The 24,511-nt window shown below is 36.2% G+C and overlaps 1 protein-coding gene across 3 annotated transcripts in view; it reads left to right on the top strand.

The window, feature by feature from the left end:
- The window catches only part of GK (glycerol kinase), a 34,799-nt gene extending 11,386 nt beyond the window's left edge, over window positions 1–23,413 (top strand). Inside the window, exons 7-21 of one of the 3 annotated variants that reach the window (XM_071430360.1) lie at window positions 301–410; window positions 1,095–1,161; window positions 1,764–1,781; window positions 3,627–3,662; window positions 4,245–4,312; window positions 5,641–5,683; window positions 6,367–6,447; window positions 8,302–8,380; window positions 10,252–10,348; window positions 11,880–11,964; window positions 15,229–15,349; window positions 15,534–15,677; window positions 16,275–16,352; window positions 17,770–17,856; window positions 20,987–23,413. In XM_071430360.1, coding sequence (XP_071286461.1) covers window positions 301–410; window positions 1,095–1,161; window positions 1,764–1,781; window positions 3,627–3,662; window positions 4,245–4,312; window positions 5,641–5,683; window positions 6,367–6,447; window positions 8,302–8,380; window positions 10,252–10,348; window positions 11,880–11,964; window positions 15,229–15,349; window positions 15,534–15,677; window positions 16,275–16,352; window positions 17,770–17,856; window positions 20,987–20,994 — 1,122 coding nt within the window. In that variant the 3' untranslated portion in view covers window positions 20,995–23,413. The remainder of the gene's footprint in view (window positions 1–300; window positions 411–1,094; window positions 1,162–1,763; window positions 1,782–3,626; window positions 3,663–4,244; window positions 4,313–5,640; window positions 5,684–6,366; window positions 6,448–8,301; window positions 8,381–10,251; window positions 10,349–11,879; window positions 11,965–15,228; window positions 15,350–15,533; window positions 15,678–16,274; window positions 16,353–17,769; window positions 17,857–20,986) is intronic. The other 2 variants (XM_071430361.1, XM_071430363.1) reach the window with 2 other exon arrangements.
- The last annotated feature ends 1,098 nt before the right edge of the window (window positions 23,414–24,511 follow it).

Raw genomic sequence — 24,511 nt, 5'->3', positions numbered from 1 at the left:
ACTAAAGAAATTCCAATGAGGTTCCTTGCAAAATGAAATTTTACTGTCCCTATACCATTCTATTTTTTTTCTTGATTCTTATGTGTAGTTTACCATTATAGTTTGCTGTAAAACTTTGCCTACACTTTCAGAAAAATCTTGGACTTTAGAAAGGTGTATTAGGTCTGCCTGTTTAGTTGTTGCAGAAATACCAGAGTTCGTAATCCCAAGGTGAAAACTTTTTGATCTTGAAATTTTTTTGTAATTTGTTGGAGTAAGCCTATATTTCTCCTTGACAAATGCTGTGACTTTTTTGTTCAGAGTTTGACAGGTGGAACAAATGGAGGCATTCACTGTACAGATGTCACCAATGCCAGTAGAACAATGTTGTTCAACATTCATTCCTTGGAATGGGATCCTGACCTCTGCAAGTAAGCTCAGTTTTTCAGTAATGCTATTATTTAAATAGTTTCTAACTTGTTTAAAGGTAAGAATCTTTTATCTAAACTAAGATCAGCAGGTACTGTTCTATTTGCTGTTGACATTAATAACTAAGATTCATTATTCTCCAGATGTGCAGTTTATGGTCTGGATTAAATAAAAGTAGCAGAATCTTTCTGTAGGTGGAGGCCTGGTTCCTGGAAACAATTTAGCTTTGTTGATTAAAGCATGATGCTAATAATGCCCAGGTTGTGGGTTCAGTCCCTGTAGGGGCCAATCACTTCAGATCCTTGTGGGTCCCTTCCAACTCAGAATATTGTGATTTAATAGTGTCTTTATTACTTAAGCAAATTTGTACAGCAGCTGGAATGATAGTGTCTCTATTGGAGATTCGAGTTTACTAACAAGTGTATTATTAAGATATTGTTGGAAGAGACATGAATTTCTATGTAAAAGAGTTGGATAGGTCCTCAAAGATTTAAATATATGCTGTTTTCCTCCAAAATTCGGTGTCCACTGTAACAAGTGGAAAAACATATAGATTAAAACCTAGAAATAAAAGTCCCTTTTATAGTTTTTTTCATTATGCTTAAACTTATTTAAGAAAATAAATGCAAAATGCTTTCTGATTTAGCACTGACTATATAATATACATTATTTTTTGTTGTATTCAGGTTCTTTGAAATTCCTATGGAAATACTTCCAAATGTACGAAGCTCCTCTGAGATTTATGGTGTGATGGTATGTTTTCCAATATTTGTGTGAAATTCATGATGTAAAAATAGAACTGTATCCATTTGGATTTGACAGATTCCATAGATTAGGATTAATGGCTTTTTCTTGACCAGTATTGTTTGGTTTATGATTAGTAAGCTGTTATCTACTGTTATATAATGTTATAGGAAGTTGAGTATTTGATTATTTTAATGCAGCACCAATTCTTCTGATACAGTGGCATCTAATTAATGAACTTCAAGATTGGATAAACTGGATGTTGGGATTTTGCATTCTTTTTTTCTGGTAATTTTAGTTATTGTTAATAAGAATACATGTATTTTGTAGTGAAGACAAGTTACAAGATGGATTTTTTTTTTAATAGAACTCTAACTTCCCTGAAATATTTTTGCTAATGTGTTAATGGAAATGCCACTAGAAGTCATTGCTGACATTTATTTATGTGAAGGTTGGATAAGAGTGAGTTGTATTAAGATGAATGAGCAAGGTAAATGGAAAAAGATACTGCCTGACCACCAGAACAGAATTGCTCTTCACTTTAAATGTGAACTTCTGTTTCTCTTCCCCTTTCCATTTTTTTTTCTTTTTCTTCCTTTTGCTGGCTGTAGAAAATCTGTCCTAGCCGGGTGAGTAGAGGCTTCCATTAGGCTGACCACCTTACTCATTCTGCTCAGATGCTGTGCATTTTCATTGGTTTAAGGATTAGAAAAAGTGCACTCCTAGGCCAATAAATTTGCTGTGTGTTTCCAAATCTGAGATAAAAAAATTATAGAGTTCATGCCAAAATTATTTCTAAAACGTGATCTCAATGTATGTGTTTGTCCTAATTTCCACACTGTTGAATATTTATTTTATAGTGAGCTAAAAAATACAGCTACTGGCTAATAAATGTTAGCTATAGCATTTTATAAATGAGAAAAACTGTCCATTTTCTCTAAAAATATTAATTCCATGGTAGCTAAACATCAGATTCATGTAGAGCTTTTTAGTGCGTTTATAAACACAGTTACCTTAAATACAGTTAATTAAAATGTGATTAATTCAGATTGGAAATACACTTGCATGGCTTTACTGAAAATTCATTTTCACGACTGCACAAAAAAAAACAATTTAAGGAAACAAGTAGAAATTGTCAGAAAATAGTTAAATAATTAAATAAATTTTTCAGGTTACCCTCACTAAGTTTGCACATGACACTGAGTTGGGCAGAAATGTTGATCTGCTGGGAGGGCAGGAAGGGTCTGCTGAGGGATCTAGACAGGCTGGAGCAATGGGCTGAGACCAATTCTGTGAGGCTCAACAAGTGCCAGGCCCTGCCCTTGAGTCACAACAACCCCAGGCAGAGCTACAGGCTGGGGGAAGAGTGGCTGGAAAGGTGCCTGGAGGAGAAGGAGCTGGGGGTGCTGGTCAGCAGCAGCTGGGCATGATCCAGGTGTGCCCAGGGGCCCAGGAAGGCCAAAGGCACCTGGCCTGGATCAGCAATAGTGTGGCAGCAGGACCAGGGCAGGGATTGTCCCCCTGTGCTTGGCACTGGTGAGGCCACACCTCAAATCCTGTGTCCAGTTTTGGGCCCTCTCTACAGGAAAGGCATTGAGGGGCTGGAGTGAGTGCAGAGCAGGGCAGCAGAGCTGGGGAAGGGTCTGGAGCACAGCTCTGATGAGGAGCAGCTGAGGGAGCTGGGGGTGTTTGGTCTGGAGAAAAGGAGGCTCAGAAGGGGACCTTACCACTCTATAACTGCCTGACAGGATCTTGTAGCTGGGTGGGGGTCAGTCTCTTCTCCTAGGTAACAAGTGATAAAACAGGAGCCTTCACAGCTTGTCAAATACTGGAACAGGCTGCCAAGAGAAGTGGTGGAGTCACCATCCCTGGAGGTACTTCAAAGATGTATAGATGTGGCACTTACAGACATGGATTAGTGATGGACTTGGCAGTGCTGGGTTAACAGTTAGACATGATAATCTAAGAGGTCTTTTCCAATTTAAATGATTTTATGATTCTGTAACAGGAATGTAAATGAAAACTCTGGTAGTGTTTAGACGAAAGCCTTCTTGAGACTTAATATGCTGTATCTTAACATCAGGCATCTCCCTTTACTTAGGATGTCACCACAGCCATGTTTTTTTCCTGATCACTTTACCATTTTGCACTTTTGCATTTTACACTTGGCATTTACTGCACAGATTACACTGAACTGGATTTTCTGTATAGTGTTATTTCAAGAAAATTTATACTAGGAACTTTTGAGGTCACATAAACTATATTTGTAAAACTTCCTGCTCTTTATTTCTTAGTGGTTTAGACATGAGCTGCATTAAGCTGAAACAAAGTGTACGCCTGAACTAAGCCGTGTTGCTTTCATGACCCTTCTTTGTTTTCCTTTGAGCATTAGAAGTTTAGCTTATTTTTCATTGCCTTCAACTCTAGTCATGGAAAACTAACTCTGAGTTTTTCTTTCTCTTTTTGCAATACAGGAATCTGGAGCTTTGACAGGTGTACCAATTTCTGGGGTAGGTCCTACTTCAGCGTAGATTCTGGCATGACAACCTGGAACTCTATGAACATAACTTCACAGGAAAAAGCTTTAAGGATGAGTGAATCCTGCTGTGAATTAAGTTTTTAGTTTTTTTCTTCAGGTTAAACAGGAAGTAAACTTCTGTAGATGAATCACTATTTGGCTTGATCCATTATTATTAAGGTCTGCCTGTGGAAATACAAATGAGAGCTTTAGTTGGAAACTTGGTATCTCTGAGTAAATGACTAACATTACAAAATGGAATCAAGCTCTGCTTCATATATATAAAAAAAGTATATACATAATCCAGAAATGCTGGGCAAATTTTCAGTTTTTTCCAATAACGTGTAAAGATAGTAAATTTTAGTTTCTATTTATATAAATTACTCACCATAAGTAGCACAACACATTTCATTTGCAGTTCTTACAGAGGGAAGAGTAATAAAAAGCATAGCTTTTCTCTGTAGGTTTTTCCTTGCTTTTAACTATCCATGTGCTACTAATAGATTAGAGTTATAGACAAATATGAAATTCATGTGAGGACATTTGCTAAAGGAAAAAAATCTCTCACTTTCAGTGCTTGGGTGACCAGCATGCTGCTCTTGTTGGGCAAATGTGCTTTCAAGATGGACAAGCAAAAAACACGTAAGTTATTAGGAAAGTAATAAGATAAACACCCTGCTCTGTTTTGAATTTAGTATTATGTTCTCTTTCAAGCAACTGCCAAACTCTTTTGTAATTAATGTGTAATTACAGATCTACCTTTTGAGTGTGTTGACCCACAAAGTAAACCATGTCTTGACTCTTATATAAAGATATTAAAGTTACATGGCTTGTGAGGTATATTTTGGAATACAGTCACTGTGAGGAAAATCTCTATGTGACAGTGGGGTTTTCATTTTAACATTCTTCAAAACAGATTAAAACAGTTGCAGTGTCATTTAAATGGTGACCTAAGGTTAAGCAAATACAGTACAGTTAGATTGCATTGACTGGAGTGACACAGCTTTGCTAGATGGGAAAGGTCCATTTCGATTGCAGTGCTTAGTTTTGCTTTTATGTCTAGCTCAGAGTGGAGAATTTTATGTTTGCTTTTTCCTGATTCTCAGCCTCTTAGTGTCCTTTGTTTAAAATAGCAGATCAGTTAAATCAGGCAACTGGTATAATCAAAAAATCATTGGAGGAGAAGCTGTCTGCTGAAATGACTTACTGTTCCATGTACAACCAGGTGCTTAACTAAGCATGTAGGGACATACACACTCAAGTATGGGAGTTTCACAGGTATGGTTACATATTAGTCTATCTTGTTTTAATTCATTTCTGTTATTGCTTTACTATTTCTGTTTCCAAATATAACTGAAGGACTGGTTTAAGGTATTAGTTTTGAGGGGTTTTAAAAGGTAAGGAATATTTTTCTCAAGAATAACTTCTTGAGAGTAAGTTGGAGTGGTTTGTAGTATTTTGTACTCCTTATATTAAACTGTGTTCTTGTATAAGTGTGTGTGCATGCACATACATGATTTGGTCTTCAAATGAGAAACATGCCATTTTTAGAAATTTTTGAATGGGATATGTCTAAAGAAAACCCTCTTTGTGACAGGAACAAAGTTTCTTAAAACTTCCCATTTAATATTGTGAAATATTTATTTTATAAAGTTGATCTCATAATCAGCTTAAATTGAAGTAGGTAAACACTGCCACCAAAGAGGAATTTACACTTAGTTTTCAGCCATATCTCTCCTTGATCAAGTGTTAGACAAAAGAGAGAGAGAGAAAGACATGTGACTGGATTTTTCAGCTTCAGGCTGCATTCTGGTCAACTTTTTGAGGATAGTTGTATCATCAGTTAATGTTAGCAAAACCTTCAAGGGTCAAAAAGTGGTGTCCTGACTCTTCACAGGGGACTCATGGATTGCAGTAACAGGTTATTCTTTAAACATTCTGGTTTTAACTTTGCTTTGTTTTCATGCTAGGTACGGAACAGGTTGTTTCTTGCTGTGCAACACAGGTCAGAAGGTCAGTTGCATTTTTGAGTTGTTTGCTTTTTTGTTTTTCACAATCTATTTAAGTTCTGAAACACAACTCTATGTTAGCCATTCTTAGACTTACTAACAACAATTATATTGCCAGACAAAGGGAAAAGCACATACTGAAATCTGAAAGAATGAAAGTAGTAATTTTTTTCATGGTGTTTCTTTAAGACTCCATTTCGTACCTCCTTAAGTTTCCAAACAGAACTTTTCTTAACAAGTTTCTTGCTCTTCCCTTGTATATGTTTTTTGTTGTCACCCAGACAGGATTAAGTGTTATGTTATTTAACCTTGTGCCTTCTTCCTTGTCTTGGCTCTTTTATTTCTTGTCTTCATTTTCTGTCATCATTTCTTTGTAGTTGGAGTTGAATAAATAGTACAAAACTGTGGCTTCCTTCTCATTTACATCTCCCCCTAAAGACCCCCAATTCTTTTCTATAAGAAAGATGGAAAGATCTGCAGCAGCTTGTGGAAACAAGAATTAGCACCAGCAATCTGAGTGTTCTATCTTAGGGGTTTATTTAGAGTTACTGATAATTTACTTTGTTTAAACTTTACATATTTCATTTGAAGGTTTGGTCCCTTGTTTATTAGTATTTGAATGTTTTTATTTAAGTATTTTCTGCCTCTGTTCATGCTTTACCTTTTCTTTCCCCTTTCCCCATTTAGTCTGTGTTTTCTGAGCATGGTCTTATAACCACAATAGCTTACAAAATGGGCAAAGACAAACCTGCTTTTTATGCACTAGAGGTAAGTTCAGTACTTTCTTCCTTTTTGTAATGATATATGTCCTTATTTACTTCTGTTATCTGGTATTTTTATGGTGTCCTCAGCTGTGCAGAAATGAAACTAGCTCTGTGTTATGCTTGTGTGCCTGAAGGCTTCCGTGTGGTTTTGGCTATTCCTGTCTCAAATCTATGTCATGAAATCTAATAAAAAATATTTCTTCATTGCCTCATTTATACTTTCAGAGCTAGATGGCTACAACATTTTTTCTGTTACTCAGTCTCTCAAATCTTTAATAAGTACTATAAATAAAAAACCATACATTTTGTAATACTAAAAAAGGTTTAAAAAAAGAAGGAGAAAGTACTAATGTTTCAGTTATTACCTCATAATAAAGTCATAGCTAATTTTTTTATTTTGTTCTAATGGATTTTACTTCTAACTTCTAAAAATGTGACTCAAATTTCTGGGAAAAAAATCCTCTAATAATTTAGGTTTTTTACCTCTTTCATTTAGGTGCTTACTTACAGAATTTAGTTTCTCAGTTCTCCAAACAAGCCTAAGGGCATCCAAATTATATAGAAAATTGTATTTATGCTTTAACTTTGGAGTTCATTGTTCTAAAGCTCTGCTTCTGAAGCACAGATCAACTTAGCACCTATTTGGTGCCAAAGCTTTGTTTAGAACAACAAAATTATTATTCTTCCATCTGTGTTGCTTAATGTGCTAAGTATTGTAATATAATAATTCTCAAATCACATGCACTGAATGCTGATATTGAGCTTTTGTAGACAGACTGTGTTTTCCATGTGAAAGACAACACAGGATTTTCTTCACTGTGAGAATATTTTGTGGCTTATGGTACTTTTATTAGGATGTGGGAGGCTGCATTTATTTCCTTTTCCTTCCCTGAGGAAAGTGAATCTTGCATTTGCCATGACCTGGCAAACTCTGGGATTTTTATTTTGTGTGGGTGTGTGAGAGGTTTGTTTTATTTTCAACTCTTGTTCTTAAAGCAAGAACTGAAACTGTCTTGAGAGTAATTTGAATTCCTGCATGCTGAAACGCCTGCACTTTGCTTCTTCTTCATCTCCAAGTCTTTAATAATATTGTCTGAAAACATGGCTTCAACAGAAGCTGTTAAGTGTGCTTTGTCCATTCTAGAATCACCTACAGTCTGCTGGTTGAGACACTGCAGAGAGACAGAAAATGTGGATTCAGCCTTTTCCTTTAATCAAACTGGTATCTTATAATAGCCAGCTGCTTCGAAAACACCCCTGCCCCTTCTAGCAGTGGCTTGGAATGAAAATATAAAGCTGCTACTCTTTTACTTGAAACTTGGTCTACTGGACTTGGCTTTGGGGTTAGATGGGAGCCATGCCATCCATCTGTGATGTGATGAAGCCATTCAGGGCTATTTGCTGAGGCAACAGAACAATTTTGCTGGCAAATGCACAAGTGCCTAAATTTTCTGTCTTTCTGGATGTTTGTATTTAGACTAGACGTAATTAGTCTTGTTTTTTAAAATCAAAACATAAAAATATTAATGTGTCAGGAAAGGAAGTCTGAGGCTACTGAACCTCATAACTATATATTTAGAAGACATAAATTAGAAAGACAAGAAGACTACTTAGGAAATGTCACTGTAACTTCCCCTTATGGAAAAAAGCATACAATATGCACCTTTTCTAGGTGGGTCACTGTAACAGGCTGCCCTTTTTACATGGTAAAATGCCAAGAAACTCTGTGGTTTGGTTGTGAGCTGTGACTGTGAGTCTGCAGGGGGAGGCCACAGCGACCTCTCCTCCCCAGGCTTTTTAAAAGCAGCACAGAGCTACCAGTTGCTGTCTCCTAAAGAAGTGATTTTGTTTCCTTCAGGGATCTGTTGCAATAGCTGGGGCTGTTGTTCGCTGGCTGAGGGACAATCTGGGTATTGCTAAGTCTTCACTGGAAGTTGGTGAGTATGGAGCTGGACAGTTTTTTTAAGTTTTCCAATGTCATTATTTCTCTATGGGTGAATGAAAGCTCAAAATATTTAAGTAAAAAGCTGGAAGGTGCATATATTTTGCCGTGTTTAAACACAACAAAAATTTACTTTGCATCCATGAGCTGACTGTTGTTGATACATGTATTTCATAGAGCCTACCAACACAGTCTTGGAAAGGCTTTGTCAGCTTTGTTCTGTTGCAATCTGTACTTATTAGTAGCTTCCCTGGTAAGCAGATATTCAGGAAGATACTATAGTTGCAGAGCATCTCCTGGTTTTATGCAGTGTTGAAGTTTCCAGAGCCAAGAGTATTTAAGTCTGTATTACAGAAACCAGCATATATTTGATCCTAAACTTATATATTCTAGTCATAAACATGAAAACTTGAGGCCCTGCAAGTGTATGTAATATTTATGTTGTAGGTTTCATATCCATTGAGTTAGGGATCTCAGTTTGCAAAGTTGCCTCTTTAAGAGATGCAGAGGAAGGTAATCTGTTTTGGCTGAGAATGCAGTAATCCTTTAGCATTTGTGTAGCTGATGTTTTCTAATTCAGATGAACTGAAACAAACTGAATTGTAACATAAAAACTAGGAACATATCAAAATTTGGAAAATAAAAAATGTCAGAGACATGCAAAGGCAAAAATTTGAAAGTGACTGATTTAATGAGATTTAGGATTGAAAATAAATTAACTACATATTTTTAATAAATTGATATCTTATTTAAAGGTAGGAAAATTTAGAATTAAAATTTAATGTAAAATTTCAAAGAGTCAGCAAAAACTTAGAGCATCAGTCTGTTTTTCTGAAAGAAAGCTGTGAAGATCATACAGAAGAATATAAAGTAAATTAGCCATAAACTAAATCACATAAATTAGCCATTTGTTGAGACTACAGTACCTCTTCACAAGTTTGTCAAGACCTTTGGGAGGTTTAAGTTTCAGGACCTTTAACTTTGTCAGTGTTATTAAAGTCATGTAGGAATTCCATCATCTCTTCCTGTTTCACTGAACTTGTCTTTCCTTCTGCATTCACTCCTTTTTTTAAGTGGAGTCTGTATGAAAGAATCAATTTAGAAGGACTTCTTGAAGATGTTTTACTACTTCTTTCCTATACTGCTATGCTTCTCTGATCAATGCAAATAAAAGAAATTTGCAAAAGCAGAAGGAAAATGCTCCTTTATTGTTATAGGAAAGAGCTGTTCATTAGCAATATCTCTTTTGTCATTATAAATGTCTTAATTTTTTTTTTTAAATTACAAATATTTTGGTATTGAGGAGTTCATATATCCACAGTTATTATTCTCATATCAAGAAACTTCAGATTTCCTTCTAGCTGGCTTTGTGATTAAATACATAAGCTGACAATTTGGAGCTCTAAATCCATTTGAAATTAATGGGAATTTAGTTCTTAACTCCCTTTGGTCTTGGTCCAGTTTCACTTGCTTGCCTTGACTTAAATGCAAGTGTGACCTTTTCAATTGCTTTGAAGGTTGCATTCTTTATCCACATGATAGATAACATTTGAAAACCTCACAAAATCCAGGTCAGAATATTGAGTGCACAGTTTTGGGTTTCAGTTTTGATTTTTCATTTTGCATTTCCCACAACTCCTTATGGTCCATCTTCTGTTTATATTGTTGCAAAAGAAAAACTGGTTAGCAAGGCACAGAGTGCCAGCATTAGTTGTATTTTCTAGTTGTATACCTGGCTGGATTAAATTTGTAGCTACCCAAGATATCCTGAATATTTTTCTTGATTAAATAATAACACTTTTAGTGATGTATTTAAATGTTGGTATAGTTGTGAAAAGCTAAGTAAGTGTTTTGTGTGTGTATTAGAAAAACTGGCTGCAGAGGTGGGAACTTCCTATGGCTGCTACTTTGTGCCAGCATTTTCAGGACTGTATGCACCATACTGGGAACCCAGTGCAAGGGGGTAAGGATCTGACTGAACACTGCACTTGCAGGGGGATTTAATAATTTTACAAATTTTCCTTCCAGGTATGTGAAATTTTCCTTTTTGTTGCCTTGATGTGTCCAGATACATTATTCTCTGTGGTATTTTCATGAGCTGTGTTTCTGTTCTATATTTAACCTGATCAAAACAGCAACTGCTACTGGGAGCAAAGGAAGGATTAGCTAGCCCAGCTATTGATCCTCCTCTCCTCTCCTTGTCCCCCTCCTCAAAAAAAAAAAAAACAAACAAAAAAAACCCCAAAAAACCAAAACCAGTATGGGGCAGGGAAAAAAATTTCTGGTTTTGAAAGGGTTTTTATCTCACTACAGTAAAAGAAGTGGTCTGCATTCCTGTGAACTGTCAGGCAACAAAAGTAGTAAAGGAAGAATTTTGTGCTGATTAGTGTTTTTGAGTTCAGTTTCAGGCCATGTAATTCCTTCCCACTTGGCCTCCTTCCCCTTGTACAGAGCTTTCTTTCCAGTCTATTGAAAAGTCCTTTCTACTCCTTTTTTTACAGCCCCTTTCCAGGTAGCTCAGCCTCAACCACCTGGTAATAGTTCAAGCAATAGATTTTGTCTTTTTTGCTGTTGTGAGCTTGCCTACTGTTGTTGGAATCACAACATGCCATAGCAGTCATGGAAGCATAACAAATATAATTAAAAAACAACTTTCCTAGAGTGGGAAAAGAAGTCTTAAAGGCTAGCTTGTTCCCAAGGTTTCAGGTAGTTGCATTTTTAGAATTCAGATGCTTCTTGTATGTATCTTTTTCTTTAAGGAAAAAGAAAAATCTCTGAATTAGATGTTTTTACAGTTTTTCATATCAGAATACTTTACTTTTAATGGTTAAAAGCTGATCTTTGGAATGCTAACAATAAAAAATGTCCTTTAATATCTTTGAACTTGCATGTATCCAGCAGTATTTCTGTGTAGTACTGTGCTGTTCCTCAGCTGTTGAAATAGAATAAAAGATGGTTATTTGCTCTGCTTTTCAGAGTATATTGGCAGAATTCAGATTACTCATAGTTAGATGTAGCATAATTCCCATACCCAAAAATCTCTTTGAAGGTTCAGAAGCAACTAATTATCAGACTAGATCTGAAAACAATTTCAACCATTTAGAGAACAGCAATGACCCATAACAGCTTTTCCTTAAGAACTGAAAATATTATAGAATTCATTAAGATTTTTGTGATCATTTTTATTGTTTTAAAAAGAAATCAACCTCAATCAAGCCTTTTTTTTTTCTCTTAAGCCTTTTTTTTTCTTTCCTGTGCTAGTGTTTGTGTGTGTGTACAGATGATTTATGGCAACTGTATTGATTGGACCCTTGAAAGCACCTTGTCAGAAAAATGAGAGAGTTTAGATTTTAAAAAACCAAGCTTTTTAATATTAAAAAAGTAGTCTTCATACAACAGAACTGAGTGGGATTTGAAGAGGACCTAGGTGTGAAGTGTGGGTTTATGTCTGATAAAGAAGAGTGTCCTAATTGGGTTTTTTCTCTCTTCAACAGCATCATCTGTGGCCTTACTCAGTTTACAAATAAAAACCACATTGCCTTCGCTGCACTAGAAGCAGTCTGCTTTCAAACACGAGAGGTAAAGGCAAATGGAGTCCTAAATTCATTGTAAATTAATGTGATAACAGGAACTGTAGCTCTTCAGGAAAAGAGGAGATTTAAATGATTTAATGAAGATTAGTTATATGCTTTATTTTTTACTTGGATGCTATTGTTGTCTTTACTTGTTGCTAATGTTGAAAAATTGCTCCTGTGGACTTAGCTAAAATTGTGTGGTACATTTTTTTGAAGTGGTAATGCTGCTTTTTACCAGCATGTAAAATAAGGTGAACATATTTTGTGAATATTTTGAGGGGCAGAACACAGAATGTTTAGAATGGCAGGGCCACTGACATAACTACAAAGTTTCATTGGTGTAGGAAACTACACTTTATGGTCTGCTGTGGCAGAGATGGCTTATGTCACTTTTGGTACACAAGAACAAAAAGGAGTTAAGGCAAGACAGCAGCAAACATAGCAAGGGAAAGCTGGCTTCACTTCCTGCCTGTTCCATCCTTCACTGCCTCAGCTGGCATTCAGTAACAGCCAACCAAACTTCTCACAGAGGAAATTAATCCCCCAGCCAAATTAAAGAGGTTGATATCAGTATGAGCGTTGAATCCTTATATCACCTGTGTTTGCAGTCCCTGGGTTCTGTGCAAATACAGGAAGAAATGAAATCCCTAGACCTTGCAGGATAACAGTCAAGCCTTAATTTGATTACCTGAATTAAACTGGTGATATTTAAACATACTGATTTTTAAAATAGCATCCTGCTCAAAACATGTAAGATGAGGGAAGAAGTGTGCTGTTTCTGTAGTTATATGGAATAAAGTACTCATTGAAAAAGACTGACAGAGATTTCACCCAGGCTTCTGCTTTTGAAGCTGTGCTGACAGCCTCTGAGTCCTCAGAAGGTTGTGAAGGAAATTGGAAGTAGCATTCTAATTTTCTAATTCTTGTACTAGAAGTCAGGGTAAAGTTACAGGCAACTGAACTGATTTGTTGTCTGCTTCTCTTTCCTTGTCCATCCTCCCATCCATTCCCTCTCATGTGACAGCTCAGTGAACTTTCCAGCAGAAAATTATCCCTTTTTTTGCTGGGCTATTTTTCTGCTGGATTAATGACCTCAGCTGCCTCATAGAGGCATTCAGCAAATGTCAGAATGCAAGGCAGGGCATGTGGCTGGAAGTAGGAGAGAGGGGAATAAAGCTGTCAGACTGAGTGAGGGTGAAGTTCACTCTTTGAACAGACCTAACACTTCCCCCTACTTCAGTCACTCTTGATTTTATCACAATGACAAGAGTGCCTAATCAGGCACTGGACACTCTCAAATGAGCAGATTAAATCCTAGCGACACAGGTAAAATATATTTATGTTTTTCTAGAGATACATCATTAGTTCTGCCTTGTCAAAAACAAAGTTCTTTCAATTCCAGTGAGAAAGGAAGTCTTCAGGAAAACCCTAAAACCCTTCATTGGAAGTCACCTTCATTGGAGTTCTTGCCTGTTTGTGACATTCACTCCTTCTGAGTACCTTGTTATCCAAAAAGCTTCTTCTTTATGCAGATAGATGATACTTGTTACATTTTTTTCTTCCAGAAGGAATTTTGGAAAAATAAGCAAATTTTCAGTTCTAAGAGCTATACAATACTGTCATGAGGCAAAATCTGCATACTTGGGTCCTTGCTCTTCATCCCATCTCTGTACAATAGAGAGCAGCAGCATGACCATAATGTGTTTTGTTCCTTCATCCCTTCCTGGCTTCTAGCATTCTTTTTATTATTTTCATCTCTGCTGAGTGCATCTGATCCAATATGCTCTTACACAGTTGTAAACAAACCCAGAGCCTCCAATGGTGCTGAAGTTCTGAATGGTAAAAAAGGCAGATAGTACCACCTTAGACAAATGTGAAGTGATGCATTTGAAGGAAATAAGTACTAGTATAGTACTGGCAGCAAACTTTCTGCAAGAATCCTGTTTTTCAGTTTATTTCTAGTGTATTGAATAGTGTGGGACCATAGGCAAATACTGTTACCATGAAAACTGTCCTTACTCTTCTTACCTTGTAATTTTTAACCTTTATTTATCTTGGGCAGTTCCTTTGGTTCCTTTAAAGATTTTTCTGGTAAGGGACCTTGCTGGCTTACTTTCTGGAAACTAGGAGAATCTCCTGGATAGTTCATCTCCATGTAGTTTTCACTGTCTTGCAAGCCTACAATTTTTTTGTTCTTTTTTAAGTAGCATGTTATTTGTTCCTGGTAAATATTGTATTACTGGGTACTTTGTGAGCTACAGAACAGGGCAGAATGCACTGTAGTTTTAGTCTTTTTTTGTGGTCTGTGTTACTTTGTCATTTAAAGCTGAGAAAAGCATGCCTCTTTTTTATTTAAATACACTGAAAAATTACAGAGAGGAAATCCTACTGTACTTGTTAATGCCTAACTTGTGCACTAGCAGTATAAAATGTAAATGAGTCATTTAAATGACTGCTTTTACAAAACCCTACAAAAACCACTATTCTGTATTTATTGGTGATTATGGGGCAATGCCATGGTGTTACCAGTAACTAAGGTTTGAGGCAAGTCTTAGGTTTTAGGAAAGCCTCTAAAAAGCATATTGAGAGGTATCAGTGAATTAAATACTCTGTCTTAGGTAATTATCCCTTGCAAACACTTCAACATTTTTCAGCTAGAGACTGTGCCCAAATGAAGGAAACATAATTTTATTAAAAATGGCACTAACAGTTTATTTTTGCTCTCTGTCTTGTTTGAAATAAAATTCTCCGTTTTCAACAACTAACTGAAAATATTTGAAGAGGCTACTCTTTCAAAACATTTCAACATTCCTCAGTTCTTATTGAAGAGTCTTCCAGATTGCCAGTTCAAATGTTTTAATTCTTTAATTCTTTAATCCATCAAATTGGAGAAACTATCTAGACAAAGGATGATCAACTGAAGGACTCCATTTATTATTGCTGCTTCCTTTGTTAGCTTCGATAAATGTTCTCATCAACTTTTCTTGAAATTCCTCTGAAGTCACACAAGCAGCACATAGGATACATCCAGAGCACCTGGGGAGAAAGGTGTCCTACACTAGGAATTCTGTAAGGAAGAGAATGCACATGCTGTGTGTTAAACAAAACTGTGTTGTCATTATGTCTGTTTTGCCTTTTAATATATAGGAGAGAGGATTGATCTACTTAACCCTCTTCAGCAAATGCTGTAGTATCAGTGTTTAACCCTCAGAGGGTATCAGAACATTTCTGTGCAATTAAATTGTAACATGTATTACTCTTATTTAAGATTCTAGATGCTATGAACAAGGACTGTGGGATTCCACTAAGTCAGTTACAAGTAGATGGAGGAATGACCAATAACAAAATCCTCATGCAACTCCAATCAGACATTCTCTGTATTCCAGTAGGTAAGGTGAATTTACAGGTCCTGCTTTCTTTTTAAGGCTGAAAACAGTTTGTAATGGCTGTTGAGAGCAAATTGGGTAGATTGCTTTGCTGTTGTATCTTGATAGATATGTCAGTCTTTAGTTCTGATGTCATCAAGGGGATTTCATTAAAAATCATTATGGTCTTCTCTGTGTTTTGCTTCAGTAAAGCCTTCAATGGCTGAAACAACAGCTTTAGGAGCTGCTATGGCAGCAGGAGCTGCAGAAGGTGTTGAAGTTTGGAGTCTGAATCCTGGAGATTTGACAGCAGTGACATGTGAACGATTTGAACCACAGATAAACCCAGAGGGTAAAACCTTTTTGCGTTATCTGAGTTGCAAACTTATTTTTTTTACAGATGTTGACAGGACTTGTTTTGGGCACTCTTCTTTTGGCTTTAAAAAGTCTATATTAATTATTGCTTTTTAGCTAGCTATCTTTCTCATCAGTTCTTAAGCGCTTGTAGAAATGGAAAGTGTGCACTTGACATAATTAATCCCTGTGCAAGATAAATGCTTTTTTGTCTTTTCAATTATTTCTTTATTTTTGGTACATAATTTTGTCTTACCATTTTGATTACAATTACTTCTAAAATCCCTACTTCAAGACAGTATTTGAAGTGTTTCTACATAAATATCAATTGTTTAATTTTGTCCTGCTTGTAAATCTTCTTATTGGTGTACATGAAGAAAATTTCTTTTATTTCTTCTTAGTATGCATAACGGTGGGGTTTGGGGTGGAGTTTTTTTGTATTCAGAAAAGGATTTTATATTACTTTCTCTGTTCAAACAAATGATACTGTGCAAAAGAGTGAAAAACTCATATTGCCATAACTGGTTCTTAAATATTTGTGGTTGCATTCCTATGCATTGAGAGGCTTTTCTGTTTTCTGATTTCTTAATTTCAGAAAGTGAATATCGCTATGCCAGGTGGAAGAAAGCTGTGATGAAGTCTATGGGATGGGAGGCATCTGCCAGTTCAAATGGTAAACCAAAAATTAATGCAGCTCAAGTGTTATTAATTAGCCAGTTAACCTAGGCAGCTCATCTTGCTTTTGTTGACCTTTTCTGTTCATGCCATCTCTGGACTATTATAGTGATTTAAAGGTCATTACTTAAACCCACTGTGGAAACAAAGCAGGAAAGTCTGGGTCTTCCTCCTGAATAGCTGCAGGTTTTGCAGGATAGCACTGGTTTGCAAAAGAAAAAATCTCACCTGCAAGACAAGATACAGCACAATGCTTAGAGCACAGGGACTTTGTAAACCTTCTTATACCATAACCTCATGCTGCAAAGGAGAAAAGTTCCATCCTGTGGTTTTGCTTGCTGTATCTGCCTTCATTATTTGCTGTGTAGGAAGGAGAGATTCATATCCCTATTAAAATCTATTTGACCCATAGGGGGTAAGAGCAAGGAGTTATCATAAAGTAAAGAATTACACAGACCTATTGTTTACATACAGAAAATATGAAAACACTTTTGAGGGACTGAACAAGAATTTTCTTCAGTAGTAGAGGGCTTTCTCATCTGTCACGTTTGAATTAATTAAACCTGCAGTCTTCCTGTGATCTATAATTTGAATGTTTATTTTAGTACTATTTTGGGATAAGTTTTTAGTCCTGAATAATAATATAATGCATCATTTATGGGCTTTACCAATTATATTTAATTCCCCTTTTATTGGAAAACCTATTAAAATTAAAAGTATTAAGTAAAGAATCCTCAGAATTTAAACTCCCCCCACAATCCAAAATGCACAGTTGGAGCTGTCAAGCTGCATGTGGCCACTTTCTTCTTGAAAGCTAAAATTTTCCTTTTGCCATCCTATATGTTGGTTTAAAAATTTTATTTAACACTATGGTTTACAAAGAATTCTGCCAAGGCTATTGGGAAGGGAAACAGGTGAATTAACATGAGCAATATGATTCCCTTCAGTATTGATCTTTATGATTTAGTACCCTTACATCTAACTTGATGCTTATCTTACTAGGATAAAGAATTGTGCCTCACAGTAAATAAATCTAGATGTTTTTTCTTCAGTTTATGTGAAGAGATATGTTTATCAAAACTTAATTTAGTGATTTTTCTGGTCTAACACCTGGGGGGCAAATGTTATTTTCCTTAGTTCTTTGATACTTTAGGGGTAGGTTGGGATTGAAGAAAACTAGAAATGGGCTCAACCTATATTGTGCTGATAGTGGAATTTGGACTTGAACTCTTACAGAGAAAACCTTTTCAATTATTATGGGGTTTATGCATAATATTTTTTTAGTTCTTCTGCAAATGTCACTACATTTGTTACTTTTTGCTTTTCATATATATTTAACACATATACTGCAATTTATATATATATTTCTCTTTTGATTTGCTTGACTGGAAACACCATTCCCTGGATGCCATCAGGTGACAGTAGTATCTTCTCTAGTCTGCCTTTCAGTGTTTTTATTATGAGTAGCATGCTAATGTTAATCGGAGCAAAGTACCTCTCAGGTTAGTTATTATTTGAATTAGATCACTTTAAAAACTATCTGCATTATTTTAAGTTTTGGGTTTTTTTGTATTCCATCTGTTTGTTTCTAGCAAAAATGACTGATGCTTTTTGTTGTTCATGCACACAAACGTTTGAGGGTGTGAATCAGGCATAATATGCCTAAGGGAACCAAGGGAATGCCATGTCAAATCCATCCTCATGTGCCATTTAATTTGTAGTTGTTGGATGCACATGAAACCTTGGACTCTCCTTTGTCTGTCTGTGCAGATTGCACAGTTTATAAAAGGGATACAGGTTGGAGCAGCCTAGCAGAGTTATGCATGGCCTGCTTTACAGTGTGCATGGCAGATAGGATAAGGTTCCATCCTTTATCCTGTATTTCTTCTTGCACTGTTTTTAATTATTTTGAGGACCTTGTTTAAATTAAGTGAAAATTATTTCTTCTGTCTCTGAAAGACTTCATGCACCCATGATTTTTCTGGACCCCTTGAAACTATTGTATTGTTAGAAATCTTCATCTACTAAATCTATAAAACATTCTTCTTGTATTTTGCTCTTGATGGATAAGTGAATTAATTTAGTCTAAAAAGAAGAGACCCTAAAAGGCCTAACTGCAAAACTGGGAAGGGACTGTGTGCATATGCAATGAAGATGCATCTTCAACCTGTTAATGTACAAGTTATTTTAAAAGAAATCTCTTAATGTAGATGACAGTTACTTATGCCAGAAGTAAGACATTTCATTAAGATATTCTTACAGTAAGAAAAGGAAGTTTGTTTGATGATGTCATTTATTCCTTATCTCAGAATTTCATTGCAGAGATACTATTTTTTCTATTTTACAGTAGAGGCATTGTTGCTGCTTAGTAAACTTGGGGGTTGTTTAGTTTTCTTTTTTTGTTTTGGTTTTGGAGGGATAAGCAAGGAGGTGTTAATTAAACAGACAACTGAGGACTCTAGCATGCTCCTGTGGTGATGTGTTTGTATTTTGTTTCTACTCATTCAGCCTGAATTAACTATTCAATTTTCCTTGCATGGAAGAGATGGTTGCAGCTTGTAGGAGAACTAAAATCAAGCTAAACAAGTGCTAGGCAAAAATCAAAAGGAACAAATGGATTTTCAGTTATTTACTAACTCTGGAATGTATCTGTGAGTGAGAAATATCTATATTATGAAGAATAAAATAAAGCCAGCTGTGAATAAGTGGGTAAATTTTTAGCAAGCTGAACAAAGTAATATGAATATAAATGAATATAAATTCCAGGTCAGGTGCTTCACCACATGGAGGGTACTTAAAATAAGATGGAAAATCAATGATAAATGAACAAATAAGCAACTTGAATGTTGGAATTGCTTTTTAAAATCAACTAATCAGTAACCTGTATATTAAATTTGCACTGCTGGAACTCATAGGAAAAGATTTCTTTTTCTCCCTTTTTTAATCTTGTCAGTGCCTTTCTGACCCACAACTGGGAAACATTCATCTCAGCTCACTGTGACCTTTAGAACTTGTTTTTGACCTTGTTTTGAGATAACAGTAACTATCAATATGGTTACTGTAACTAGTTATATATAGTTGTTATACATACCAGTATGATTACTTTACATATGAATATATTGCTTCACTATTTACAAGCTTGGGAAGATGAGAAGTTTCCTGTTCTTTGTTTTAAAAATGGTGAGGTCTCAAAAGGAACAGCAACAATGATGTCATGTACAGGTTGTAGTTTTGCCCAGCTGTCATTAGTGTAGAACATGAGATACAGAATTTGCATTGTCCATTGGAGCACGGCTGCTTCCCCCTCAGACACTGGCTCTGGTAAATATCCTTTTGCTTTTAAAAGGCTTTTTGACCAGGCTTTCCTTCCAATTCTGGGCAGAAACTCCATTTAATTAATTTGTTACATTTTATATTTTAGTGAAAAACTGTAACTCCAATGCAGTCATTGGAGTAGTAGGTTTGAGGGTTGAATTTAGGGAGGATTGAATTCATCCTTCATGTGCTGAAACAGCAGTAAGTCTCACATGGCAACAGTGCTGATGTTGAACATGTCTCTCTAGGGCTGGGCCATGATTTTACAGCTACTGAAATGTGAAGGGAAAATCTGCTGTGCCAGAATAGAGAACACTAGCATAGCAAAACCCCATTTACAGAATTGCTAAGCTGCCTTTTTATGTGGCACCTGATGACTGAACAATAATCTATTAATTATATAACTTCGTAATTTCATCAAAATCATAATCTTGTACCTTATTTTATGATCTTCATTCTTTTCTCCTGGAGAGAAATGGATGGTATTTTTCACTATTGAAGCAAAGTGTATAAAACAATTGAAGTCCTTATGCTAAGATTTTTTTAAGTTTTTCACACTCATTTTGGAAGTTGACATCAGAGAGATTTCAATGTATTCCATAGCTGCAGTTTTTTTTGTTTTGTTTTTTTTTGGTTTTGTTTTTGCACAGGGTGGGTAGGAGTTAACTGAAAATTATCCTATATTTTATTAGACTCAAATTTAAATAAGTGCCTTTGTGGGCTTAAATTGGCATCTCTCAAGTCAGGTATAGTTGGGATTGGCTATATATGGGGTCTTATGTATCATCTGGGGTATAAAGTTATTTGACTTCATTCTCACAGAATGAGGCATCAGTGCTTATCAGCAAAACTATATTGTCCCTGCTTAAATACCCTGTGGTTTTTTTTTTTGTAAGATTCTGGTTTTCCTTTTTAGTTTCTTTTGTTGTGATTTTTACTGCCAAATTGCATACTAATTTATATATAGGGATCACTGTGCAGTTCTGCAAGATACTTGCAATAATATTTTCCAAATTTCTGAAAGTTGAACTCAAATTTAGAAGAAAATAAGCTTAAATTACCTTCTTTCATTCCTTCTGCTTGTTAAAAATTTACCCATCTTAGCAGTGTGGTCTCTGCTCCCCCTAATGTGCACATCCCACACACTTAAGAGCTGGCTTATCTGGTGTCACAAGACATATGTAATTTATAATTGCAGTAGTTGAAAACAAAAGTTGGTTTTACTGAATTCCTCTTATAGCTCAGTTGTGTTATAAAGTGTTGCTAATGTTTTAAAATAAGTTCTGTAATCCTAATGCACACATTTTTTTATTTAAGGTAAATGAGGCTACTTAGTGGACTCACTGGATGCAGCTGATTTTTTTGTTTTGGTTTGTTTTGTTGTCTGAAGAGATTCCACCACCAACATGATTATGCTACTTTTGTGGTTCAATATATTCACAAATCCATCTGTCACCAGTCCCTGCATAACTTCCCAGTGGTGCACTGAAAATTCAGTCTTCAGCCCTTCATTACTCTGTTCCCTTGCCCAAATCAGCTCCAACTATACTGGAAGCCTTTGTGTGGACAATCTCACATCATCCTCCAAAATCTCACAAGCCCTAGCTTTGTCTGAGAAAGTGGTATGAAAAAACCTGCAGTCTCTGAGGTAATGATGGCAGATGTTTAGCTGTCCTTTTCAGGAGTTTGGTACTTCATACAACATACTTCAGAAAGTTAATGATGCACTATGGAACTTTATAAACATCTTACAATTCTTCCAGCTGCTGTGAATTACTTTTCATATGCCAATGGTTGCCAAAGATGTTTTCTTGTAGTTGCCACTGGTGTGAAACACCTTCCATGGTACAAACCTTTTAAACACTAGCCCAAGATGGATGACCATAGCACACATTGCCTCTGGTTTGGCAATGAGGAGTTTGCTGCTATGGTCCAGAGTATTGCTGAAACATTCAGTTGCAAGGTTAAGAAGTTGGGTTTGCTTCTGGTACATGCAGTCACTTGGCCCATCATAAGTATTTATGACACTAAATCCTCTAGTTGTACCTTTAAAGAGATGAGAGAAAATAGTGTTTTGGTTAAGGCCATGTTTCATCCTGTGGTTTTTGCTAGCTTGGAAAGACAAGTTTGGTGCAGCATGCTATTGACAGGACAGCTGCTTGATAACTCAGCAACTGATAAGTTTTCAAACTACTCTGTACAGTGCACTTTCCTTGACCAATACTGCATATATCCTGTCATCCTGCTTAAGTGACTATTTGTTAAACTTTAGAAAGTTGAAGCTAACTTAGTTTTCATTAAAGAGGGTCCACTCCAAGCTAAGTATCAGTGCTTTAGTTCTTGATTTCATTTAGTATATCTCAGGGACCAAAATCTCCCTTTCAGTTTTTTTGTCCATAGTTTTAACTGCAAGTTGTTGCAAAATATGCTGGGACAATCCAAAACCCTGGCTCAGTAGAGTAAGTACTGGCACCTGAAATGGGCCACTGGAATTTACAGACAATGGTGACAGCTGAATCCCATCCACTTTGAAATCCTTTGTTTTCCACATGAAAGGAGTGAGGTAATAATCTTATCTTCAGCTTTCCTGTTTGTACCAACAGCATCCTCAATGCCAGCCTTATTGGTTAAGTCAAGGAGAAGGTGTTCTTGTGTAGTGATGTTAGACCAGTATGGAATGGCAGCAAGGTTAAATGTGGGAACAACACAGAGAATTTCAAAGATGTGTTTAAATGCACTAGGAGTTAAAGGGAGAGGTTTTTTGTGTGCATTTGTTCTTAAAGATTTTTGTCTTTAACAAAGTTTTTCTTTGATTAGAGGCTTAGTTTTTAAAAGGATGTTATATGTCTGAAGCAATGAATTGCACAGAAATTCAGGTCTGTACAATATATTTAATATCAAATGCATATTAATTGCCTTTTTATTGTCAAGTGCAATGACTTTTGAAAATGTGACTTTTAACTTAGAAGATAGAGAAGGAACATTTTTTTGTCCTGTGGTTGCATGTATAACTTCAGCAGAGAGAAGGGATTTTGTATACAAGTGAAAATATAACAGCATCATTCAAATCTAGTCTCTCCTGTAAATACTCACATGTGAAGCGTGACAGCCAAAATTTCTGGTGTTTCCAGTTTGTATTGGAGAGGTGAAGAGTGAAAAAAAGAATGTGATCCCATAGAAAAAAATCTCATACTCCTTACCTTTACTCTGAGCTGTTTCTGATCCCACTGTACCCCAAGGAAGAGGAATGGAGCAGCTGTGGAGCACAGGGAGCAGGGGCAGCACACACCTCAAACTCTGGACTTTGGAATATGACCTCTGAGTCTTGCCAAAACCACTGAAGTGCTGGACCTGGGAACGAATAATGCTGAAGTGTGGCCTTTGCCCATGATAAATGTGGCAGGGGGAAAGCTTGTACCTAACAAGTAGGAGAGGGAATTTTTGCTGCTTTTCTGACTTATCTTTTACTGGGAAACACAATCCCTATTAATTTTTCACTGAGTAAAAATCATTATTTTATTTTCAATTGCTGTTGCAAATGTTTTTTAAGAGTTTCACATCACTGTTAACTTTCTACCAACATAGTTGAAATATATTGTAAACTGCTTGTTGGCGGGGAGGGGACAAACTGTTAAAGTTAGCTTTTTCTGAAGCTGTGATTTATTTTTTTTTTTTATGAATTACCAGTTTATAAATTCTTAATTGAGAAATGCATTAACTTGGTATTAAAGTACCATAAATGAATTGATGGAAGGTGTCAATTTATTCTTGCACATCATCTTTCAGACACATTGTCACTAACATTTTTACATGAGGCAAGAGTATACACTGATGTATATAAAGCAGTAAAGCTCTGAGCCATGCTTTAAGTTGCTCAGATGTACGGGTGAAATACATGCAGTTCTGCATTCTGCTTCAGTGATGCAAGGACTCAAGGACTGGATTAGAAGTTGCATTTCCTCAAGTCCCTCCATGTTCAGGAAAAAGCAGAAAAACACAAGTAAAACAACAGGAAGGAACATGGTCGTAGTACAGGTTTGATGCAGAGGTGGGGTGGGGCCAATACACCAAACAGATTTTGTTCTTATGCCATAGTCTGGCAATTGCTACAGATTCAAAAGCCTTTGTGAGCTGTGGGGAGAAATGTTCATGAAATTGCAAACATTGCTGGGGGCGGTAGCTGGGAGCAGAAGGTGCCTCTGTTATTTTACAAAAGGAGCATGAGTTCTATCTGATGGGTTTTTAAAGTGTTTTTTAAGTGCATTTAAGGAGTGCACCAGCTGGATTATTACTCTGTCTCTTTGTGGCTTCCAGCTGCCTTCTACACATCCAGTCTCCATGACTATCCAAGGATATGGCCTTCATCCATAGCCTTTACAAATCCTTAGCCTTTACAAATCCTTAGTCTCCTCTATGGAAATCAGTTGTGCGTGTCAGAAACAAAACACACACACTGACACACACACACCCTGGAAACAAAAACACATTTAAGCTTCACATCAGCACACAAACACTTATCACTCAATATCAGGCTTCTCCCTCTGCCCATGAGACTCCAGTGTCTTCCTTTCACACAGCAGAATTGCAGCCTTGCCCTTAGCTGCCCTGCACAGGAGTGTACTCATATTTCATGACTCATCAAGCTGGAATACTATGAGATTGCAATTTTATTAATTTAATTAGTTTCAGAAGTTTATAAATACTTTTTTTTCAACAGAAGCTAATACAATGTCTGTTACGGGGACTCGGTGCAGTATAAGCAATCTTCTTAATATCCACGTCAGCATCCAAGCTCTAATCTTTCCATCTAAAGAGCCCTAGATCTGTATCAGCTATTGGAAT

This window comes from Agelaius tricolor, unplaced genomic scaffold, assembly GCF_023055355.1.
Source record: "Agelaius tricolor isolate 1412-34295 unplaced genomic scaffold, bAgeTri1.0.p SCAF_7, whole genome shotgun sequence".
NCBI lineage: Eukaryota > Metazoa > Chordata > Aves > Passeriformes > Icteridae > Agelaius > Agelaius tricolor.
The sequence above is the reverse complement of the archived record's forward strand: the minus strand, read 5'-3'. Positions and strand labels throughout refer to the sequence as shown.